This window comes from Fukomys damarensis, unplaced genomic scaffold, assembly GCF_012274545.1.
Source record: "Fukomys damarensis isolate Sample0158 unplaced genomic scaffold, DMR_v1.0_HiC HiC_scaffold_12, whole genome shotgun sequence".
In the NCBI taxonomy this organism is placed as follows: Eukaryota; Metazoa; Chordata; class Mammalia; order Rodentia; family Bathyergidae; genus Fukomys; species Fukomys damarensis.
Genome location: NW_022900924.1, coordinates 56,395,982 through 56,418,292, shown reverse-complemented (window position 1 = coordinate 56,418,292; position 22,311 = coordinate 56,395,982). Strand labels below are relative to the sequence as shown.

The following is a 22,311-nucleotide window of genomic DNA, read 5'->3' as shown; positions in this document are numbered from 1 at the left end:
AAAAAAAACAAAAAAAAAAAAAAAAAAAAACTACAAAGAATGTTTAAATTTTACAAAATTTATTACAAAAGCAACATTGTAATCCCCCTTAGAATATTTTTCATCACCTCCGGCACACTTATCCCACCCACACTTACCGCCACTGTGTGAAGCGGTTCTGGAAGTCCTCTTTTGTGAGCCCCTTTACCAATGATACTCGGCAGCAGTGTCACCAGATTAGGGGTCTTGCTCAGGATCTTGATGTCCTACACAAAGAATTGAGTAACACGCCCAGGAATAGCAGCAAGATCAGAGTTATTTGAAAGAGAAATAACAAGATCCACCCCACAGAGTGGGAGCCAGCCAGTGAGGAGCTCATGGCACGGAAGGTCTTGGTGTTGAGGATTTTAAGCCTCAGGGTTTGGGGTAGCATAGAGGGGTTGGTCTGAGAGAAACCATCTGGCATCCAGAGTCCACAGGGATGTCAAATCTGCATAGTCAGTGACATGGTCATTAGGGTTAGAGTTGGCTGAGGGCACAAACGGGGACTTACTGTGTATAAGTTAAATTCCCTGGTCACCTTTTCCCATTGTGTTTCAGCCTGGGCATCCTGTCCTGTGCTAATGTTTAACTCAGAGGATCCAGCCCAGAAACCGGGATTCAAGGTGGCCCTCCCTTTCCCTAAATGTTTCCCTGGTTACTTTACACCTCACGTCTAGCCCAGAAAGCAAGCATGAGGGGCCAGCCCTCCATTCTCTCTCCAGCCTTTTCCTTATGACCTCCTGCCTTAGCAGTATTCGTGATATTTGTGATCACACCTCACTGGACACTCCCCACCCTTTTCTTTGGTACCGGGATCAAACTTAACCTTGTGCTTCTGAGGCAGGCACGTGCCACTGAGCTAAATCCCTGGCCCAGGACACCCTTGAAGGGTTTCCAAACTGCTTCAGAAAGTGGAAAGAATAAGGAATAAGCATGATCAAAGCAGGGGTAGCATTTCGAAGAAAAGTCATGACAATGTGTCTGTGTCTATTTTTTATGTTGGAAATACTTTTTTTTTTTTTTTGAGACAGGGTCTCACTATGTAGTTGAGACTGACCTGGAACTCTCTGTGTAGTCCAGGCTGGTCTCGAACTCACAGCGATCCTCCTGCCTCAGCCTCCCGAGTGCTGGGATTATAGGCACGCGCTACCACGCCCAGCTGGGAAATACTTTTAATTCACGTTTCATCTTTTAATTTTGTTTTTTATAGCAAAACATTTATTGGTATGTTTTAATGGGAATTTGCACCTCCATACAGTACATCCCCCCTCTTTTTCCCCATTTCCCCTTGCCCTCAAGCCCCCTCTTTTCCTGTATATAAAAGCTTTGTTTCCTTTTGTCCTTCAGTTTTCACTTTTCTTGTCCCTTCCTTCCTTTCCCCCTCCCTTGTTCCCCTTCCCATTTGAATGTTTTCTTCCCATTTCCCAATATCCATTACACCTTTAATTCCTAAAGTGACAATGTGTCTTTTAAAATTAAACATTTTAAAAATTTAAATATATACCGAACTTCTTGATCACACTTGGTAGGGTAGAGAAACAGATTTTATTCTCTGTAGAACCTGCTTTCTGTTGACTCTCAAGCTATATATATATTCTTTTCTTTGTCTTCTAACTTCAGTGTTCTGGCAGGATTCACTTCAGGTGCTCATTCGCTCATTGAACAATATAAACGTTGTGAGTGCTTGCTAAGTGCCTGGAGCTGTTCTAAATGCTAGAAGTGGAGCAGTGAATAAAATGGACAAACACTTGCCCGCGTAAAGATTACATCATAGTAAAATGGAATACTACTCAGCCATGAAGAATGAGAAAGTAGATTCATTCATAGGTAAATGGATACATTTTGACGATATACTCCTAAGTGAAATAAATAAGTCACACATATGCAAATACCAAATAGTTTCTCTGGTGTGAAAAACTAAAATAGTACTCAAGATCCTAACGGGATAATTAGCAATGTGAAATAGGAAGAAAAGGACCAAAGGTGTAGGGACAGTGAGAAGGATAGGGAAAGGGGAATAAGGGAAAAGGAAAAAAATATGAGAAAATATAAAAATGGAATTAAAGTGTTTGTAGGTGGGGAGGGGAGGAGGGGGTGAAGGGAGGGTGGGGACAAGGGGAAAAAATGAGAACCAAGGCCTGGCATGTAAAGGTACAAGATCCCAGTAACGAATGTAACTGTACTGTCTACCTAGAATGTACCAATAAATTCAATTTAAATAATAAAAAAGATTACATTATAGTATAATCTCCTACGTACTTATGAGTGCGACTATGCCACCTGCCTCACAAGCACAAGGACCCAAGTACCCCCCCAAAAACAACCTTATTTTTTATGGTTATGCTGGGGATTGAACCAAGGGCCTTTGCACTGGGCTATATATCCAGTTCTTTTTTCCAGGATCTTTCCTTGTTTTCTAGTCTGGAATCAAACCTGCTACCTGCATGCCTCAGCCTCTCAGAATGCTGGGATTACAAACTTGTGCTACCACACCTGGCTGCTTCTGCCTTTAACTTCTCCAGCATTCCAAGCCCTAGTTACTGCTCTTTTCCTTACCCCTTTTTCTTCCTCTCCCACTTGGGTAATTTGTAAATTTGTAATTTACTCGCTTGCTACACTATCCATTTTAAGTTCAGAGGTGAGTATGATATGACTTAAACCTTTTCTCATGGCTTCAAAGGCTTGAAGTCTCAGAATAAGTGACCACTTTGGTTTCTGTCACAGGTTCATATCCTGGTGTTTGTGTTCCTTTTTTTTTTTTGGTACCGGGCATTGAACTAGGGACCTTGCACTTGTGAGACAGGCAGTGGAACCACTGAGTTAAATCCTTGGCCCTCCTGGTGCTTGTGGATGGCGACTTTCTTGCTGTGATTTCACATGGCCTTTCTTGCCTATGCAGGGATAGCAAGTATTTCTTGTAAGGAAACTACATAATGCTTTTGGATCAGGGCCCATCTTCATTTAATCTTTACTTGGCTCCTAAAGGACCTATTTCCAAATAGAGTCACTTTTGAGGTCAGAGCTTCAACAGAAGTTTAGGGATGTAGTCCATCACGGTGCTTTCTTAAATTTTCCCTCTGTTAGACCCAGCTTAGTAATATGTATAGAACAGGAATGGTAAATACTTGTTGAAAGAGAAGTTTCAGAGATTAGAAATGGAAGAGAAAAGCAGAGCCATCAGCTTTCTCAGAGAACTCTAGAAATGAGCTCCTTTGTATTGCTCTGCTCTGCAGGTTCCTGCTTCTTGCCAAGTTCTTGCCACCTGCTCGCCTCCTCTGATCAGAAGAGACAGCAGCAGGTGCATCAAGAGTGAGCTCAGGCCTCTGCCAACGTCCACCCTCACTTGAGCATTGCCTGTGTCTCAGCATGCTGCACTTCAGAGAGGTGAACTCCAGCCTTGAAAGTTCTGTTTCTGCTGGCCTTGAGTATTACCACTGGATATGTCCCTCCTTCAGACAGTGAAGCAGTTCATTAGAGTATTATGAGATGATGGAAATTGATCAAACCCTTTTGGGAAGAGTAGGCAGTACTGCAGAAGAAATTTCATTCCTACTGACTCTTAACTCACTTGTGAAACTTCTAGGAATCCATGATAATAGGATGAAAACTTTATATGTATAATGAGATTATGACATTTTAAATAGTGGTTGAACCTTATAGGGAACAGTAGAAATCTAAGACTAACAGAATGGTAGGTAAGTAACTTAAAATGAATTTATTAGTGGCCTATTATGTACATATTAAATGATCATCTGAAGATTAAATAGCAGTGTGGAAAAATACAGAAAATTAAGTGAGGCAGTTAGGGAGACACTGATTAAAGGATAAAATAATTCATTTGGCCTACAGGAAAAAGTTGAGGACATCCATTGTATAACATGTTAGTTATAGTTAACAGTGTGTTATACACTTGGAAATGCTAAGAGTAAATTTTTAAATGTTCTCACCACAAAAAGATGGTTACATATGAGAGGTAAGGAGTATGCCAGTTGTCTTGACTTACCATTTTATAGTGTATATGTACATAAATCAAGACGTTATGTTGTTTACCATGAATATAGTTTACCAATTAAATAAGTTACCTGGAAAAAGTAGAATGCCAAATTGTTTCTATTGTACATTTAATTATGCAACATGCATTTGGATAAGTCTGACGAGGAAAATGGTAAAAAGAAAATTAGTCATTTTATTATGGAGTTACCTACATCCTTGTCATCATCGTTGTTGAACTGGGGAAGTCAGGGCCTTTGTGATGAGCTATATCCCTTTCTCTATTTTATTTATTTTGCGGCAGGGTCTTGCTGAGTTGCCCAAGCTGGGCTTGAAATTGATCTTCCTGCTTCAGCCTAGAGTGCTCAGATTATAGGCATGTGCTGTCCAGTCTGCATTTTGGGTTTTTGATAAGTTAACTCCTTCTAGATTTGAGGTTCCCTCTATATGCAGAGCTCCATGATGAAGCCAGTTTGGAAATTCCTGGTTATCCCTGATAGGTGGTTCAAGTCTCCATCGTGCTTGGTTGTACTTCCCCCTACGCGCACTCTTTGCCATTCTTAGGTATTATTCTTACTATTCTTTTTTCTTTTGGTACTGGGGATCAAACTCGGGTCCTTGTGCTTGCAAGGTAGGTGGTGGAACCACTGAGCCAAATCCCTGGCCCCAATTCTTACTATTCTTACTATTATGCCTATCCATGTCCTGTGAGAGATTCCTGTCATGCATTAACTGTCTTCCCCAGTGTAGCCTCTTGTCTTCACCCAGTAAACTCAGCCCATGAGAGTGGCAGCATTCTGAAGACTGGTGAACTGGCACATGAAATTGGCTACAACTACAGAGCAGCCCTTGTAATGCAGGCTGTGGTGTGACTAGGCTTCCACACTGGAAGAATTATGTTACCGTTTATCAAACAGTACTTAAATGCAAAGATGTAGTCTAAGACCTGGACCTATACCAAAAGATGAATTTAGTCATACCCTAAGAGAGAATCGCAGTTGCTATCCTATAAAACAATTTTTGAGTGCCTATTTTGTGCCAGCCACTCTCAGTATTACTAAGGAAGGAGGTCAGCAAGAACTAAAAGCCAGAGTGAACTGAAGACTAGTCATTTCAGACACTGATACAAGAATCATTCAGTTTTCTTTTTGGCGGGACCATATTATAATTGAACATAGCATTAGGAGTGCTATAGCTCCAATTCTGGGAGTGGAGCAGGAAGATTCCAGGGTGGATTTTTATACTATTTATTGCTTTTTCTGAGGGTGAACCTGTTAGACTCCTATCAATCAGCTCCTGGCTTTCCATAATCCTTTACCTTGGCCTTTATGTCTGACTTGACTTTTTTCATCTTTCCAATTAGTTCCTCTGCCTTTGAACCTTCCATAAAACGCGCCACGGTCTACCATATCTAGTTGTCTATGGATAATTCTTCTTCCCTAGCAAAGAACATGACTAATTTCTGTCTCTCCTGTCAGATGGTGAAACTGGGACTGAGGAGATGTTGATTCCAAAGCATCATTCCTGAAAAATCTGAATTACGTTGTACTCAGGAGAATCTTACGGAAGTGTTGCTAAGGAAGTCACATTCTCCAAAGCTCCCTGAAAGGAAGAAGAAGACTGGAGAGACCATTGGAATGGTCCAAGCATGAGAAAATGAGAAAGACAAGAAGCTTCAAAAACAGGACATTTAAGGACAACAAAACACACACTGCTGTCAGTGACAAAGAATCTGAAAAAGATGATAGTCAGTGTGATGAGCCCACAGCAAATGAGAGACCTGTGGCTGAGAAGAGACAGTATGTATGCACCGAGTGTGGGAAAGCCTTCAGTCAGAGCGCCAACCTCACAGTGCATGAGCGAGTCCACACCGGAGAGAAACCGTATAAGTGCAAGGAGTGTGGGAAGGCCTTCAGTCACAGTTCCAACCTCGTGGTTCATCGGAGAATCCACACTGGACTGAAGCCCTACACATGTAGTGAATGTGGGAAATCCTTCAGTGGAAAGTCCCACCTCATCCGGCACCAGGGAATCCACAGCGGGGAGAAGATATATGAATGTAAGGAGTGTGGGAAAGCTTTTAGTCGGAGCTCAGGGCTCATTTCTCACCACAGAGTTCACACGGGGGAGAAGCCCTACACTTGTACTGAGTGTGGGAAAGCCTTTAGCCGGAGTTCAAACCTTACTCAACATCAGAGAATGCACAAAGGAAAAAAAGTTTACAAATGTAAGGAGTGTGGGAAGACGTGTGGTTCTAATACAAAGGTAATGGACCATCAGAGAATTCACACTGGGGAGAAGCCCTTTGAGTGTGACGAGTGTGGAAAAGCTTTCATTTTAAGTAAGACCCTTCATGAACACCAGAGACTTCATCGTAGGGAGAAACCTTACAAGTGTAATGAGTGTGGGAAAGCCTTTACTTCTAATCGAAACCTCACTGATCACTGGAGAGTGCACACTGGAGAGAAACCTTATAAATGCAATGAATGCGGGAAAACTTTCAGGCAGACTTCTCAAGTTATTCTACATTTGAGAACTCACACTAAGGAGAAACCCTATAAGTGTGAATGTGGGAAAGCCTATCGTTACAGCTCACAGCTTATTCAACATCAGAGAAAACATAATGAGGAGAAAGAAACCTCATAAATAACAAATATTGTTGGTAATAGGGCTACTTTTCTGAAAAGCAAGTAGTATCAGTAACCTTCATTCTACTTCTAAGAGTCCATATAGAAAAAATAATAGAAGAGGTGCCAGGTGTGGTGGTGGACACCTGTAATCCCAGCACTCGGGAGGCTGAGGCAGGAGGATCACCATGAGTTCGAGACCAGCCTGGGCTACATAATGAATTCTAGGTCAGTTTCAACTACATAGTGAGACCCTGTCTCAAAAAACCAAAAAAAAAAAGAAAAAATAATAATAATGAGGTTAACAAAAGGAATATTTTGAAAGAATGTTCTTTTATATATAACTGAAAAAGAAAAACCTAAATTTTCAACAGTAGGGTTAAATGAATGGTGTTTTGTCCAGATAATGGCTCTACAGTACTGTAAACATTTTTAGTGAATAATTAGGCTGGGCTTCTCTGGAGGCTGTGCTGGAAGGCTTGTAAGTTTGAAGCTAGCCTGGCCACTATAGTGAGAACCCCATCTCGAAAAATATATATAATGATAGGGAGAAATGTCTGGATTAAGTGGAAGATAAACACAGTGAACTATGCAATCTTTAAAAAGTTTGACAAAAGGCTCCAGGGCTTTATCCCAGTGGTTCTACTGCCTGCCTCTCAAGCCTGAGGTCCTGAGTTCGATCCCTGGTAACAACAAAAAAAAGGGCAAAGTAAACTAAACCAAAATATTAATGATGATTACCATTACCTCTGGATGACAGTATTATAATTGGTTTCTATTTTCTTATAGTTTTCTGTGCTTTCTAGATTTTTTGCTGTGAGAATGTGCAAATTTTATACTTAGGGGAAAAGTACGATTTTTTTCTTTTTGGTACCAGGCATCGAACTCAGGTCCTTGTGCTTGCAAGGCAGGTGGCAGAACCACTGAGCTAAATCCCTGGCCCACAAGTACAGTACGGTATTTTTTAAATGGAATGAGCTCACCCTCATTTTCATTGAACAGTGTTAGGAATGGCTTGCAGTGCATAGAGCTGAAGGTCTTGAATTTAAAGCTAATACTAGCACTTAGGAGTAGACTCATGTCCAAGTCAATTGCTTTTAGAGCTTGTTTCATATTTTTAAAACCATCAAAACCAATTGTTTGTCTTTTGCAGTTTTAAATTGACTTTAAAGTTGTCAACAAAGGGCTGGGAATTTAGCTCAGTGGTTCTGCCACCTGCCTTGCAAGCACAAAGACCTGAGTTCAATCCCCAGTAGCAAAAACAAATAAACCAAAAAAATAAAATGAAGTTGTCATCAAGGTATGTAATCTCTGTTGTGTTAAAAATACACAGCAAAAATCTAGAGCATCTTTCAGGAGTAGAAAGATCTGTAAATGATGGAGAATTACTTGAAGCTCTATCTTTTCAGTACATATCTAGACAACTTGGAAAAAAAATGTGTCCTCAGGAAAGTGAAATAATTGTAGGTGCAAGAACCTGAAAAAGTTAGTTGCCATTAAGAATAATGTAGAAAAGGGTCAGGGATTTAGCTCAGTGGTTCTGCCACCTGCCTCACAAGCGCAAGGACCCAAGTTCGATCCCTGGTACCAAAAAATAATAATGTAGAAAAGTCTGCCTTCGTGTGTTACATAGAGCTCGGTGGGTAAAAGGATACACTGTGGAGTTGGAGATACCTATGTTCCAATCCCCAAGTCTGCCCAGTCGTAGCTTGTCAAGTTTGGAAAAGTCTCTAAATTGCTGTGAGCCTCAGCTTTTTCTGTCAGATTAGCTCACAGGATTCCTGCAAGGACAGATAATGCATATCAAGTATGGCAAGCCTGGCACATGGCAAATCACAAGCTTAAATATAAGACATGGCAAAAGTGTTTCTCAACACTTTAGAGGGAGAGGAATTTGGGGGAGAAGTTGTGCCAAAGGTAGCATTCAGGATATTTTCAGGTATAATGAGTGAGATACCAAGTAGTAATTCCCTTGCCCTTAAGGACATTGACATTCCATTAGAAGAAAATCTAGAAGGAAGCAGTTCCGAGTTTCCTTTGGCAACTTAGCAGTTCCTCAAACTTCCAACTTTTGTAATCTGTTGGCAGTGAAGGAAGACAGTGGCCTTAGCTGCAAGCTGCTTTCCTTCACACAACTCCCTCAGAGTTAGGATTGATGAAAAGCTGAGGCTTCCTTATCTCATTCCTATCTATCATCATTGAGAATAAAAGTCTTTTCCACAATATAGGAGGGGAGAGTGTTGAGCAGTCCACACCCAGCTTCTCCCACCGCTGTGACCAGCCCCCAGGAAGACTTTGGCCCATTTTCAACCAGTGTCAGAACTTGAAGTCTGTAGCTCAGAATCACCTAGCAGCCCTGAGAGTCTCCATTCTCAGCCATTCCCTTTTGTTTACAGTGAGTCCTTAAACCCACTCCTTTGTATTTTGCACGCGGCAGTTCATTGTTTCAGAGTTACTGAGAGTATCTCATTTAACCCCTCTGTTATTTGTACAACAAAACTGAGTCTCAGGTTAGGTGACCGGCAGTCAGTGGCTGGGCTCAGGACATGATCTGTGATCTGACTTCAGAGTTCATGCTTTCTTCATTATAACAAAGTGCCTCTGCCCACCATGGTGATTCCGTATGAGACGAGTTAGTGCTCTCCTGGGTAGCTACCTCTATTAAAAGTGATTGTACCCAGTTATTTGACCATGGTTTTATTAGGAAGACACTGCAAATCTCACATTCACAACCCATTTGTGTATCTCATCATTTAGTTTTAAGTGTGTATTCTTCCCTTTAATTACAGCAAAGAAGTGAGGCTATATATTATTGTGAAAAGGATTGTTTGGCTTTGTTCTATTTTGGTAGAATAGTGGTTTGCATAAAAGTTTGATATTAGAGTCCCTTTGCATAATTATTCAAGGCAGGGTTCTGCTGGACTGGAAGAGATGTATTGTTTCCAGGACTGTCGATCACTAGGTATCCTGTATTGCTGAGCCACTGTGTTACTGTTTTCTATGCCAATGCATGCCTTCAGCTGCAGGAGCAAATGATAGTAACAGGTCCCTGTAACCTCAAGATAAATATTCTGCTATGTGGTTTGAACCTGGTCACTTCCTTCCTCCAGGAGGCTGCAGCCGTTAACCTTGGAGTTTAACATGACTGTCCCATCAGGCAGCTTTTACCACTGGTGGTACAAATGGATCTAATCACTTTCATTGATCTTTGTACCAGTACAATTAATAAAACCACCTAATGGGACAGTCATACATGTACCACCGGTGGTTTAAATTACCTGGTAGCAAGACTTCTAAATTATGATCCTGTAGTAAATATTTTAACCATGAAGTGCTGACCCTACTTTCAAGCCCTTCCATAGTACTCTGAATCTAGGGCTGTCTTAAGAGCAGTGCTTTCTCCACAATCCCTTGGTGGTTAATTTTTGTGTCATTCAATCCCTTTCTTCTCTGTTCTCCAGAAACCCAGCTCTCTTGAAATATATATATCTCATGATACTTGAGCATCACCCACCCATTTTTGTTATCCATGGACTTCCTACGCACTCTTCACTGTTGGTTTTGTTTGTTTTTTGGTACTGGGGATTGAACTCAGGCCCTTGTGCTTGGGAGGCAGGTGCCAGAACCACTGAGCTAAATCGCCCACCCTTTCACTGTTGTTTTTGGTGCTCGGAATATCCCTGAAGTTTATGAAGAAGAAATACTTACAGCCACCCTGCTCATGTATAATTACCCCGTGTAAAATGAAAGTATATATGCTTCTACTTGAGAGGAAAATGAAGTTAAATCTTATATAGCCTTGATTAAAGGAACTATGGAAGGCAAACCTGCTTAGAGAGGAAAGTTGTGTACGTGTGAGAGATTTTTCTTTTCTTTTTTTTGTACCAGGAATCAAACTTGGGTCCTTGCGCTTGCAAGGCAGGTGGTGGAACTACTAAGCTAAATCCCTGGCCCCTTGAGAGATTTTTCTTCATACATGGTGTGTACTGTGTTACATGGGAAAAATTGAAACCAAAAAGAGCATTAAGTTAGATGAGTAATTATGTGTATAAATCCTCTAAGATTAAATTAATTGCAGGTCTGTATCCTCAGTGACACTTAGTTTACCTTTTCCATTCAATGTAAGTAAAAAAGGGTGCAAAAAAAGGTGCTTTCATTGTTAGATGGTAGTCAACTGTTGTTAATCACCTCTAATATAAAACTGGCTTAAATTGTTTTTACAAAAAAGTGATAATTCCTCCAATAAATCTGGTGTTCTTAAAAATATTACTGGGAGAAAAAATTACTGGGTTTAAGATTATTTTTTCTTCTTTGTTCAGAGTAAAAAGGAAACATTTCAGTCTGGCTTTCCTTAAGGAACTGTTTTTAGTATGAAGAAGCGATTGTGACTTCTTACTGGGTGTAATTTGTTATTTTCATTCATACTTACATAAATTAGAAGCATTAGATGGGTGGAGCCGTTTCCCCCAGCTGTACATGTGGTGTATAGCAGTGGTGATCATGGTGTAGAGCACAAAGGGAATATTTAGGTAAAAAGCAGAAGCCAGTTTTACTGACTTAAATAATATTAGTATTTCAAAATATGTCCTTCACTTGTGTAGTAATTTATTTTTCCAGTACCTGAATGGGGGAAAAAAATCTTAGGGCCTCAGTTACGTCGTTACTACTTAACATTTTTTTTTTTCTTAGACCTACCACTTTTGGGCTTCTCCATATCAGAGTATATTCAAGTTATAGGCCAGGTATGGTGATGCACACCTACTTGTAATACCAGCACTCTGGGAGGCTGATGCAGGTGGGTCACAAGTTTGAGCCCACCCTGAGCAAGTTAGCAAGAACCTGCCTCGAAGTAAAAAGCGCTGGAGACACGTGTGGTGCACGCCTGTAATCCCAGCACTCGGGAGGTTGAGGCAGGAGGATCACCAGCTTGGGCTACATAGTGAGTTCAGGGCCAGCCTGAACTATACAGTGAGACCCTGCCTAACAAACAAACAAACAAACAAACACGCCGGGGATGTAGCTCAGTGTGAAAACCCTAAGTTCAATTGCCAGTACTTCTGCATGACGTCATGACCTATATGAAAGTCGAGGCTACCTTCCCTGCTTCCCATCCCACACCAGATTATCACAGGCTGTGATGAATTCCCAGTGAACCAAGCCTTAAACACTGATTTGCATTCAAGTTGGCATGACTTCTCTAAGACCTACCTATGGTAATATATACTTGGGTAAGATACGCTTTACTGGCTGGCCTGGCTTTTCTTCCTCCTCTTCGCTATCTCCTTCTTGCCTCAGAATCCTGAGTGATTTGTTTGCTTCACTGTGGACAAGAAACTACATATGTTGGTGGAGAGAGGACTTCAAAGCACTACTAGTTATTAGGAATATTAAAAAATTAAATTCACACCTTATTTTCAGTATCTTTAAAGCTGTGACAATATTACCTGTCTCAAAGGATTCATGTGAGGAACGATTGAAATAAACCATGTGAACGAGACCCACACATATGTCTTTACAGCCTTGATGTTTTTCTCCCCCAACCGCCCCATATCTGCAATCACCAGTGAGTGACATACTGTTTTAAAGTGCGCCTGTGTTGGGGTGAAGATGGAAGAAATGCTGCTGGGTAATTTTTGGCACCAGCAAAGACTTCTTTCAAGAGCCACTAATCTGTTTCATTAGGTTATCCTCAGCTTATTAACAGACGTGTAACCTCCAGAACACCTCTGAGCAGCCAGCCCCAGGAACTCCTGTTGCCTCCTCTAGGAAAAGCAACGAACCACAGAGATGTGGCTTCCTAGAGAAGTCGGAATGGCCCCCTGGGGGCAACCGGAAACCGGCGTATTCCGGAGGTCGGCCATCCTTCAGGCTCTCGGCTGCTGTACTTCCGGTTCCGGTGTCATCTCCCAGTGTCCAGGTACGGAGGAGGCGCCCGAGGCTGGAGCCGCACCCTGAGCCCCTGGTGAGCGGGATGGGACCGGGGTCGGGGCTGCTGCGGTGGCCGGGAGTGGCGCACAGGGGTCGCGGAGAGGTACTGAGTACAGCACCTCGAGTCTGCGGGTGACCCCGGAGTGGATCTCCAGGTTCCCACCTCGGCCTCGCTGCTGTGGTGCACAAAAGCAGCGTGAGACTTCTCTAGGGGACGGTTTGGTTTTTAGGGATGGACCCGTTGTCAGCTTTTAATTTTATAAAACGATATATAAAAAGCAAACCACGCACATCACCGTTACTGAAGAGAATACAGTTTAATACTAAGACTGTGGACTCAGAATGAATGCGGACCTTTGCCAAAAAAAAAAAAAAAAAAAAATAAAAAAAAAAAAAAAAAAAAAGTGATTGCCAGTCTGTCAGGGACTGTCTATGACTTGCTCTTTTTTGTTTGTTTGTTTGTTTTGTTTGTTTTTTTTGTTTTGTTTTTTGAGACTGAGTCTCACTTATGTAGTGAGACTCACCTGGAACTCGCTCTGTAGCCCAGGCTGGTCTCGAACTCACAGCGATCCTCAGCCTCCTGAGTGCTGGGATTACAGGCATGCGCCACCACGCCCGATTTATTGCTCTGTTTTAATAGCTTGCCAGATTAAAGCTCTATCCGGGTAGTTTGGAAACTATTGTTTGAGGTAGCAGTTATTTGAGTTTTATAATTTTCTTCTTCAGTGGAACTGTTTTGGAGGTTTGGAGCTACGAATTTGCTCCCCCAGCTTATTTAGTTGAGTGTGTTTGCACGAATCACTTAGTTCCTCTAAGCTTTTGGGGATCTTAACTTGTGCCTCATAGACCTTTTGTGAGAAGCAGAGTCTACATTTAAGATTTGTCATTTCTATCTGCAAATAATTGTGAATAGAATTCTGGTAATTTATGTAGACAGTCACTTAAATTGCTTTTTAAAAATTTCTTTAAGCCGGGCATGGTGGTGCACGCCTGTAATCACAGCACTCGGGAGGCTGAGGCAGGAGGATCGCCGTGAGTTCGAGACCAGCCTGGGCTACATAGTGAGTTCCGGATCAGTCTCAAGTATATAGTGAGACCCTGTCTTAAAAAACAAAGCAAAAATTTCTTTACATCACCCCTAAGTGTTCATCACGAACTGTCACATATTTCTTAGTAATTTTATCCCTCCTGCTGCCCCATTTAGAGCTTTATCACGTGTTCATTGCAGAACTGTAACTAGCCTTTCTAATATCCAATTCTCCCTCACCCATCATTTCTTTCTTACTGATTTCGCACTCTATTTAAGGCTCCTTTCAGAGTGCTCAGTGAAGTCTTTTCAAACCTGGCACAACACCCAGAGACCATAAAACAAAAGATTGCGTGGCAAAAACCTTAATAAGCAATGTCAGGCAATGCATGACAAAGACATAGCCAATGGAAAAATTCGCAGCTCCTGTTGTAGCAACATTTTACTTTGATACAGGATGTGTACAAAATAACAAGACCCAGCACCCCCAGAGAAATACGACCAAAATATATAAATATTTAACAAGGTGTCTTTTAATATACTCATTTACTTGAGATACAAGTTTAAAACTTGGTAGAAATAACAGACTGTGTGTCACATGCTCATAGTCCCAGCACTCAGGAGGCAGAGGTGGGAGTATCTCGAGCCCAGGAGACTTGAGACTAACCTTGGCAATATAGCAAGACCCTAACTAAAATAAAAAAGGCACAGATGGCAGTCTTTGTCAGCTAGATGGTGAAAGGAGATTGCCATCCCCCCGCAGTTCATGCTGGTGGGAGTGTGGGTTGTAAAGTGTGTCCATGCTAATGAGGACTGCTTGGCAGTGTCAAAGTTATGAATGCATATTTTATTTGTTTTGTTTTGTTTGAGACAGGGTCTCACTATGTAGTTGAGACTGACCTGGAACTCACTATGTAGCCCAGGCTGGTCTCGAACTCATGGTGATCCTCCTGCCTCAGCCTTCCAAGTGCTGGGGCTCTGAGTGCATACTTTATGACCCAGCAGTTCTGCTTCAAGGAACTTCCATACATAGGTCTATACACGTGCAAATTGATGTTTGGTCACGGTTATTGATGATATTATTGGTAGTTTAAAATTGAAAATTGTATGTCTCATCAGTGCTGGAGTGCAAAATAAATTAAGGTGCATCTGTAACAGTGGGGAAGAGCTTTGTATTGACTGGAAAGATCTTTGGGATACATCATTGAGGAAAGAAGGTGGAACACATTGGTGATACACTACCATTGGTGAGAAAGGGGAAATGCCAAAAAGCAATACGTGTGTACATTTGTCTGTACATAAGTAGCTGGAAAGGTATATAACAAACTAGTCAAGAGAGGGAAACTCAGTAGTATGTGTTTTGTAATTCCAAACCTTGAACCAAATGGATAGCTTACCTTTTAAAAAAAAAAGGAAAATTTCAGGTAAAGCCTCCTTCACAGTTGTTTGTCACTTACAAGACATGATCACTTCCATATTCTGCTTCTCAGGAACCTTTAGAATTTGACCTCTGCTAACCTCCCTGATTTATTTCTACCACCTTGCCTCCAAAGTTTACTTCTCTGGTTTGCAAAGCCCATTTGTTTTATTGTTGTTATTGTTTTCATTGTAAAGTTCCTTTTAAACAATTGGCAAACGTTAGTAATAATACAAGATTGAGTGATCACTTAACAACTGAGAAATTAGAAGGAAAACACCGTTATTCTGTATAAAACACAGTGTTTAGCACAGCAAATTTAGAGAGTAAGGGTACAGACATCAGTGCTTTCATATCTGCTGAACAGCCCAATATTGTGAGTCAAAGAACAGAGAACAAAGGAAAGAGCCAGGGTGAGGTGGGGCGAGGATTGAAGGCAGAGTATAAAAGCCTTTTATTCTGTGTCCCCAAAGGTGGTGTGGAAGTAAAAGGCGTCTACATCTAAAAAGTTTATATAAATCATATAAATCGCAACTTTTGTAAAAGTCAGAAGGAAATGTTCTGCATAGGACAAATATAGGTCGACGCCACGTATTGCAAAGCCCACTTGTGTTTCTTGTAATGCCCTGTCCTGTCCTGCCCCATCCCACCCCGCCCCATCCCATGCTGGACATTGCACCCAGGGCCTCATACATGCTAGCAAAATCCTGCAAAGCCCATTTATAACAGTTATGTGTAAGGCCACCCCCTTACATTTAAAAAATAGTTTCTTCCTGGAATGGTTTTCCTAATATCCATTGGTCCATTTATTTTTCCTTTAATGTTCACTCTGAATTTACCTTTCATGAGTCCTTTCTGTGTTTATATGTTCTCCTAGTAGCTGTATTTACACATATTGAAATTGTGTTTAGATTTCTGTCTCTCCTGCTTGGTTATAACCAAGCTTTTTGAGGCTTTGTGTGTTAATGAATTAATGAAAATACCTTCATCTGTTGCTGATGGTGATGTGAATGTTAGAACCTTAAAAGTTTAATAATATTTATAACCTTTGAACTAGCAATTTTCCTTATAGAAATTTATCTTGAAAGAATAATCAGAGATGGGCTAGGAATGTAGGTCAGTGGTAGGACACTCACCAGTCATGCAGTAGGCCTTAGGTTTGCTCCTGGGGAGAGCGGGTAGTTAACCAAGTTTTTCATCAAGGATAGTCATTGTGGCCTTATTTATAATAGGAAAAGATTGGAGATAATCTAAATGTGTAGCAACAGGGAGCTATTTAATTATGACTAGACTCATATAGCTCTTAAAAATAATGAGCAGTGTTCAAAATCACGTTTACTATATAATATGTGAGAAAGCAAGTTTTGGAGTAGTGCCGTCAGATCCATCCTTGTAATCCAGATTCATGCATAGAAAATGGGCTGGAAGGACGGTCCAAAACAGTAGCAACAATTGTTTTCTGGTTTGCGCATGTTTTTCAGTTTTACCAGTTACCTGTTTTGTAATCAGAAATGTAAGTGTAGGGCTGGGAATTTAGTTCAGTGGTTCTGCTTGCCTGCCTCACAAGCACAAGGTCCTGAGTTCAATCCCCGGTACCAAAAAAGAAAGAAAAGAAATGTAAGTGTATTTCAAAAGATCAGGGCTGGGGATTTAGCTCAGTGGTTCTGCCACCTACTTTGCAAGCAGAAGGTCCTAAGTCTGATCCCTGGTACCCCTCCTCAAAAAGAAAAAAAGAAACAAAAGATCCAATGATTTCTAAGGAGCAATAAGCCTTATTCAAAGTAATACAAAGATTTGTTATGTACAGGTACCAAGTCCCCATGATGAATGTAATCCTTACGTACTGTAAATATGTATAATAAAAATTAAAATAATTTTTAAAAGTGGAAAAATTTTAAAATTACAAAAATAAAGTAATATGAGTATTTTGATTAACAGAGCGAACAATTTTCAAAGAATTAAAAGTAGATACAGCAAAGTTACATAGAACTTAAATCAGCCATTCTTTGCTAATTATTAGGGTTTTTCACATCTATATATCCAGATGAAGACCATGATCATTTGTCGACTGCTGAGTGTAGGAAACCAAGCTAGTTACAGAAGGACCACTAACACTGGAGTCCGTGTGTCAGGCAGTATTCAGAAGCTTGGGATGGGGTGGAAGTACAGCTCAGTGGTGGACTGCTTTCCTAGCACATCACCCTGGATTCAGTTCCCAGCTCTGCAAAAAAAAAAAAAAAAACAACTAATAAAACCCACCTTGAAATATGTTTAGAGCCAGGTGTAGTGGCACATGCTTATAATCGAAGCACTCTTGGAGACTAAGGCAGGAGAATTGCAGGTTTGGGCCCAGTCTGGGCACTTGGTGACTTAGTGAAACTTTGTCTCAAAAATTTTAAAAAATAAAATACAAAGGGGTAGGGATGTAACTCTTTGCAAAGGCTGAGTTCAGTCCCCAGCAACACACACACACCCAAAGAAAAGTGATATTTAGATGTCATATTCTCACAACTCTCTAAGGTAGGAACTGCTGTTATTCCTGTTTTACAAATTAAGAAATGAAGGCTTAGAAGTGGTGAAATTTGTTGAATTACGGAAGTATCCAGGCAGCCCACATTAGTGGTAAGGTGTGATGGAAGCGATCCTCTGAATAAAGACCAGAGCATTTCCATGTTGCTGGTTTTGGCAGTGTCTGTCCTCAGGGCCTTAGGCAGGGTGTTTCTGCCAGCGAAGCAGACTCAGGAGCCCTGAACCCTGGGTTCAGGGAGATTCTTTTTACTACTAGGAGCTGCCTGGGGAAAGCTTGATTACTTCTCTGGTTAACTTTAACAATGATTTCTTAAGGTCTTAGAGATGACAGTCTCCACACTCTAAGGAAGAAGTCGAGCAAACATTAAGGGAGCCCAGAGCGGAAGCTTTCTTAAAAGACAGCAATGACGAGAGAGACCTGGGCCCACAGTGCTTTGCCACAAGAGGGCCTTGTGAAGGGAAAGGGTGATACCGGGAAGTGGGGAGCTGGTTACCCCAGCAGCAGCTCCTCCATGTGGGAGACGTCGCACATGCAGTTCAGACAGTTGCGGTACCATGAGACCTCCGGACCCCAGGAGGCCCTGAGCCGGCTCCGGGAGCTCTGTCGCCGGTGGCTGAGGCCAGAGGCACGCACCAAGGCCCAGATCCTGGAGCTGCTGGTGCTGGAGCAGTTCCTGAGCATCCTGCCCGGGGAGCTCCAGACCTGGGTGCAGCTCCATCGGCCTGGGAGTAGCGAGGAGGCTGTGTCCCTGGTAGAGGAGCTGCAGAAGTACCTGGATGGACCAGCACTAAAGGTGAGAAGGGCTGGCTTGGGGGTGAATGGAGGGAAGGGGAGACTTGAGGGCCGGCCGGTGGATGAGCCTGGGATTTTCATTAATGAATAATGGCACGTGAACAACCTGGTGCTAATTAAGCAGGTTCAAAAGCTGTTCAGACCACAGAATATATTCGCAAAGTGGTAGATTTGTGGATGAGGTCTTTGGGTCCAACTCAGAACCAACACTTAAGCACTGACTCCACTCTGTCCCCCCGGAGGACGCCTGCTCCTGGTTAAGTTCAGGGCCTTGTGGAGGGCGGTGTGTGTAAGCCTTCCCCAGGGGGAAGGGTATGGCTTGTCTCTGTAAGGCCTCTTGGAATAGTGACAGGAGCCTAGAGTGTGAAAGGCGGTGGCATAGCAAGAACGAAGCTTTCCAGCTCTGTCGTGACCTCTTTTGTATGTCCTGTGGGATTCGGCAAGACCAGGGGTTTAGGTTGAGATATTTGCTTCTGATGAGACTTTATGTCCTTGACCTTTACGTTGGAAGCTTGTGGGTATAAGATCTCTTTCCATAAGTCTGTGGCCCACGAGAGACAGTTCTGTGTAAGAAGTCTGAATCATAACTCAAATGTTAGGGCCGGGGATTTAGCTCAGTGGTTCTGCTGCCTGCCTCGAAAGCACAAGGACCCAAGTTCGATCCCTGGTACCAAAAAATAAATAAATAAATAACGTAACATAACATAATGTAACTCAAATGTCAGTAGCATCATGAATGGGTTTCTTTTGGGTGTGGTGGCACACACCTATAATCCCAGCACCTGGTAAGCTGAGGCAGGAGGATCCCAGGGAGTTCAAGACGAGCATGAACTACATAGTAAGACCCTGTCTCAAAAAACAAACACACACACTCACACACACGCACGCACACACACACACACACACACACACACACGAGTGGTCTCATTTGTTTTAATCATAAAAATGAAGAGTATTAGAGCTGTTTATCTCATTATAGGCCACTTACACATCCTCTTCATTTGAGAGATAAGAAAACTAAGGCAGAAACACTCAGTGGTTTGCCATAGGCTACACATGTAGCTAGCAGGAAAACCAAGTGTCTAGGCACTCACTGCCCAGTTACTTGTGTTGGAGCAGGAAGGTCTAGGTAGAGGGTAGAAGAGTAAGTAAGCAGAAGAGGTGGGATTGAACCCAAGTCTGATGTAAAACTAGGTCTGAAGCTAAATCCATGCTCTCAGTCCCTGCTTGGTACTTCCATCCCACATGTAGGCTGGCTTCTGTTGCCTTCCTGTGCATCCTTCTCCAGACAGGCTGCAGTGCCAGGAAGAGGGCTGGAGGACAGTTTCTTTGTTCTCCTGCAAAGCTTTGCTGCTCTTAGGGGCTCCGTGTTTGAGGTGGGTCTTTCTGACCTCGCAGTTCTTGACTGAGGACAGAAAGAGGTCCGTGATGGTTAGCCGAGCCCATTTTCCAAAGGAACAAGAAATAACTTCTTGTGTTTTGGCTTGTCCCCAGGTTCCGGTCCTTGTCCACAACCAGGACACTGTCCAGGAGGGGTCCAGTGCTCCAGGAGCAGCACTTCCACTTGCACCTCCCAGAGGCCACTTAGCAGCCGAAATCCACCCGAACCCCCTTCCTGACCCAGTAGTCTTCAGCCTCCAGGATCCTCTGCATGGTACTTCCTTTTCCAGACTCCTTCTCTGGCTCATGCACCTAAGCAGGGCAGTGCTTTCTCTCCTGCCCTATGCAGGCCTCCTTTATAGTCCCAGTCTTCTGCTGCTGTGTCTGCTCTTGGCCCTTCTGTCCCTGGTCCCCCTGACTCTGCATCCATTCTGATTGCTACACTTGGGTTGTTCCAGCCCTGTACACAGGAGTCACTCAGAAAAGGTTTGTAGTCCCTTTATAGCCATCGTTGCCTTGTCCTGGGAGTTCTGAGTCATTCTGAGACCCTGATTTGTAGAAAGTATTAGACTTGGGCAGTAGATAAGAATGGCAGGAATCTCATGTGGAGTTGGTCTCCTTCAGATTCTCCTGCCCCTGAAGCATCTGCCCTTTCCCAGGAAGAGAATCCACGAAATCAATTAATGGCACTTATGCTCCTGACAGCCCAGCCGCAGGTAAGTGTGGCGTCCTCCGTCCTTCCTGTCCGCACTGCCGAATTGCTGCTGACGTGCCCTCTCTGACCTGGTGTGGGGTGCCGTCAGTATCTGTCACTAAATCAAGGCCCATCTCACGGAAGACAGACATTACAGGGCCTCTCCTCAGGTCTCCTCAGTATCTGCATCCCACCTCGTGGCCTCACAATGTATCCTGTCCCCAGAAGCGAAAGGACCCTGTTTGTAGGGGAGCTCCCATGCACATGTAACCTCACACACACCTGTTATTTCAGGAGTTGGTAATGTTTGAGGAGGTATCGGTGTGCTTCACCTCAGAGGAGTGGGCCTGTCTGGGCCCAATCCAGAGGGCCTTATACTGGGATGTGATGCTGGAGAATTACGGAAATGTTACCTCTCTAGGTAAGCTTTTTCTTCCCATGATTCTTCAGTTCATCAACTTTTTTTTTTTTTTTTAATAAAGTAGTTTGCTTATTTTGGAAAACAAAATACTACAAAGAAGCAAACCCACTTTAATTCCACTGTTCACAAACAACTACTGTCAACATTTTGATGCTGTCCTCTGGTTTTTTCTGTGTTCAACAGTTTTTATACATTGTTCAAATGTGTGTGACTGTATGTATCTATACAGTTTTAGAATCTTCTTTTTTCATGTTTTTCTCATTGATGTTACAAACTCTTTGGAGGTGTTATCTATATTGGCAACATAAATTGTACCCTAAGTCAGTGAGCCATTTCCTTATTTTAGATAATTGCTGTTGTAATCATGGACCCATGTGCCTAAAACATTTATTTCTCATTATTTTTTAGAGAATACTGCATCCAAATGTTTAAATTCCCTTCAGCTGGTTGTGGTAGTGCACGCCTGAAATCCTGTCTACTCTGGAAACTGAAGCAGGATTGAAAGTCCAAGCCCAGCCTGGTTAATTTACTGAGACCCTTTCACAAAGTAAAATTTTAAAAGTGGCCGAGGTGGTAGCTTAGCATTCCCTGGCTCCCTCCCCAGTTCCACCACACACAAAAAACCCAAAACCAAACAAAAACGGAAACCCTTTCTTCCTGTGTCCAGTTGCTCCCATAGTGACCCCCGTCTCTGCCCTTACCAACAGTTCCTTTTTCTCTGTCCTCATTTGCACTTGCTACTTAGTTGCTTTTCTGTCTTTATGTGTTCCTTCTGCCCTGCCCTCAATTTGTTTTCCTTCTTTGAAATATAATTTTTGAAGTTACAGTATCTACTCTGAAATGGACTTTGATTAGTAATAGAGTATTTAAACCTGGATCTAGCAGTGGTACTTGGGTATAGTGCCAGCGACTTAGGAGTCTGGGCCAAGATGCTCACTTGAGCCAAGGCATTTGAGGACATTGTGGACAACTCAGTGAGACCTTGTCTCAACGAAAAGGGCAGGGGTGTGTCTCAGTGGAAAAGCGTCCCTGCGATTGATCTCCAGTATAAAAAAATAAATTGTATACAGTTCCATTTTTCATGTAATACTTTTTCTTTGTGTTTCAAGATTGTTTTAAAATAGCATTGTAAACTGGGTACTTGGGAGGCTGAGGCAGGAGGACTGCTCTGAGTTCGAGACCAGCCTGGGCTAGTGAGTTCCAGATCAATCTCAACTACATAGTGAGACCCTGTCTCAACAAACAAACAAAACAAAAAAAATAAATAAATAAATAATAAAATAAAATAGCATTGTTCTAGATCTTGCATACTTCCGCTAACATTTATTCTTTGGTATTAGTCTGCTCTAATGTTTTCTAATTCACGTATGTGAAAATACTGATTTTTTTTCATATTGAGTCTGTACTCAGCATCCTTTATTCTTTTGTCCAGGGTGAATTATACAGTACACTATACCACTTGTGAGAATATGTTAGCATTCCCT

The 22,311-nt window shown here is 42.2% G+C and overlaps 2 protein-coding genes across 9 annotated transcripts in view; both read left to right on the top strand.

Moving 5' to 3' along the window:
• Znf660 (zinc finger protein 660) overlaps positions 1-6,789 on the top strand; it is a 10,120-nt gene extending 3,331 nt beyond the window's left edge. Inside the window, exons 1-2 of one of the 3 annotated variants that reach the window (XM_010624430.2) lie at positions 3,120-3,405; positions 5,490-6,789. In XM_010624430.2, coding sequence (XP_010622732.1) covers positions 5,668-6,657 — 990 coding nt within the window. In that variant the 5' untranslated portion in view covers positions 3,120-3,405; positions 5,490-5,667 and the 3' untranslated portion in view covers positions 6,658-6,789. Of the gene's footprint in view, positions 1-1,641; positions 1,835-3,119; positions 3,406-5,489 lie in introns of those variants that run through there. The other 2 variants (XR_780310.2, XM_010624429.2) reach the window with 2 other exon arrangements.
• A 5,720-nt stretch (positions 6,790-12,509) lies between these two features.
• The window catches only part of Znf197 (zinc finger protein 197), a 35,147-nt gene continuing 25,345 nt past the window's right edge, over positions 12,510-22,311 (top strand). For 2 of the 6 annotated variants that reach the window (XM_010624420.3, XM_010624417.3), the window contains exons 1-5: positions 12,510-12,600; positions 17,855-18,333; positions 19,827-19,986; positions 20,337-20,428; positions 20,701-20,827. In XM_010624420.3, coding sequence (XP_010622722.1) covers positions 17,944-18,333; positions 19,827-19,986; positions 20,337-20,428; positions 20,701-20,827 — 769 coding nt within the window. In that variant the 5' untranslated portion in view covers positions 12,510-12,600; positions 17,855-17,943. Of the gene's footprint in view, positions 12,601-13,591; positions 13,628-17,360; positions 18,334-19,826; positions 19,987-20,336; positions 20,429-20,700; positions 20,828-21,235; positions 21,886-22,311 lie in introns of those variants that run through there. The other 4 variants (XM_010624422.3, XM_010624418.3, XM_019207539.2 and 1 more) reach the window with 4 other exon arrangements.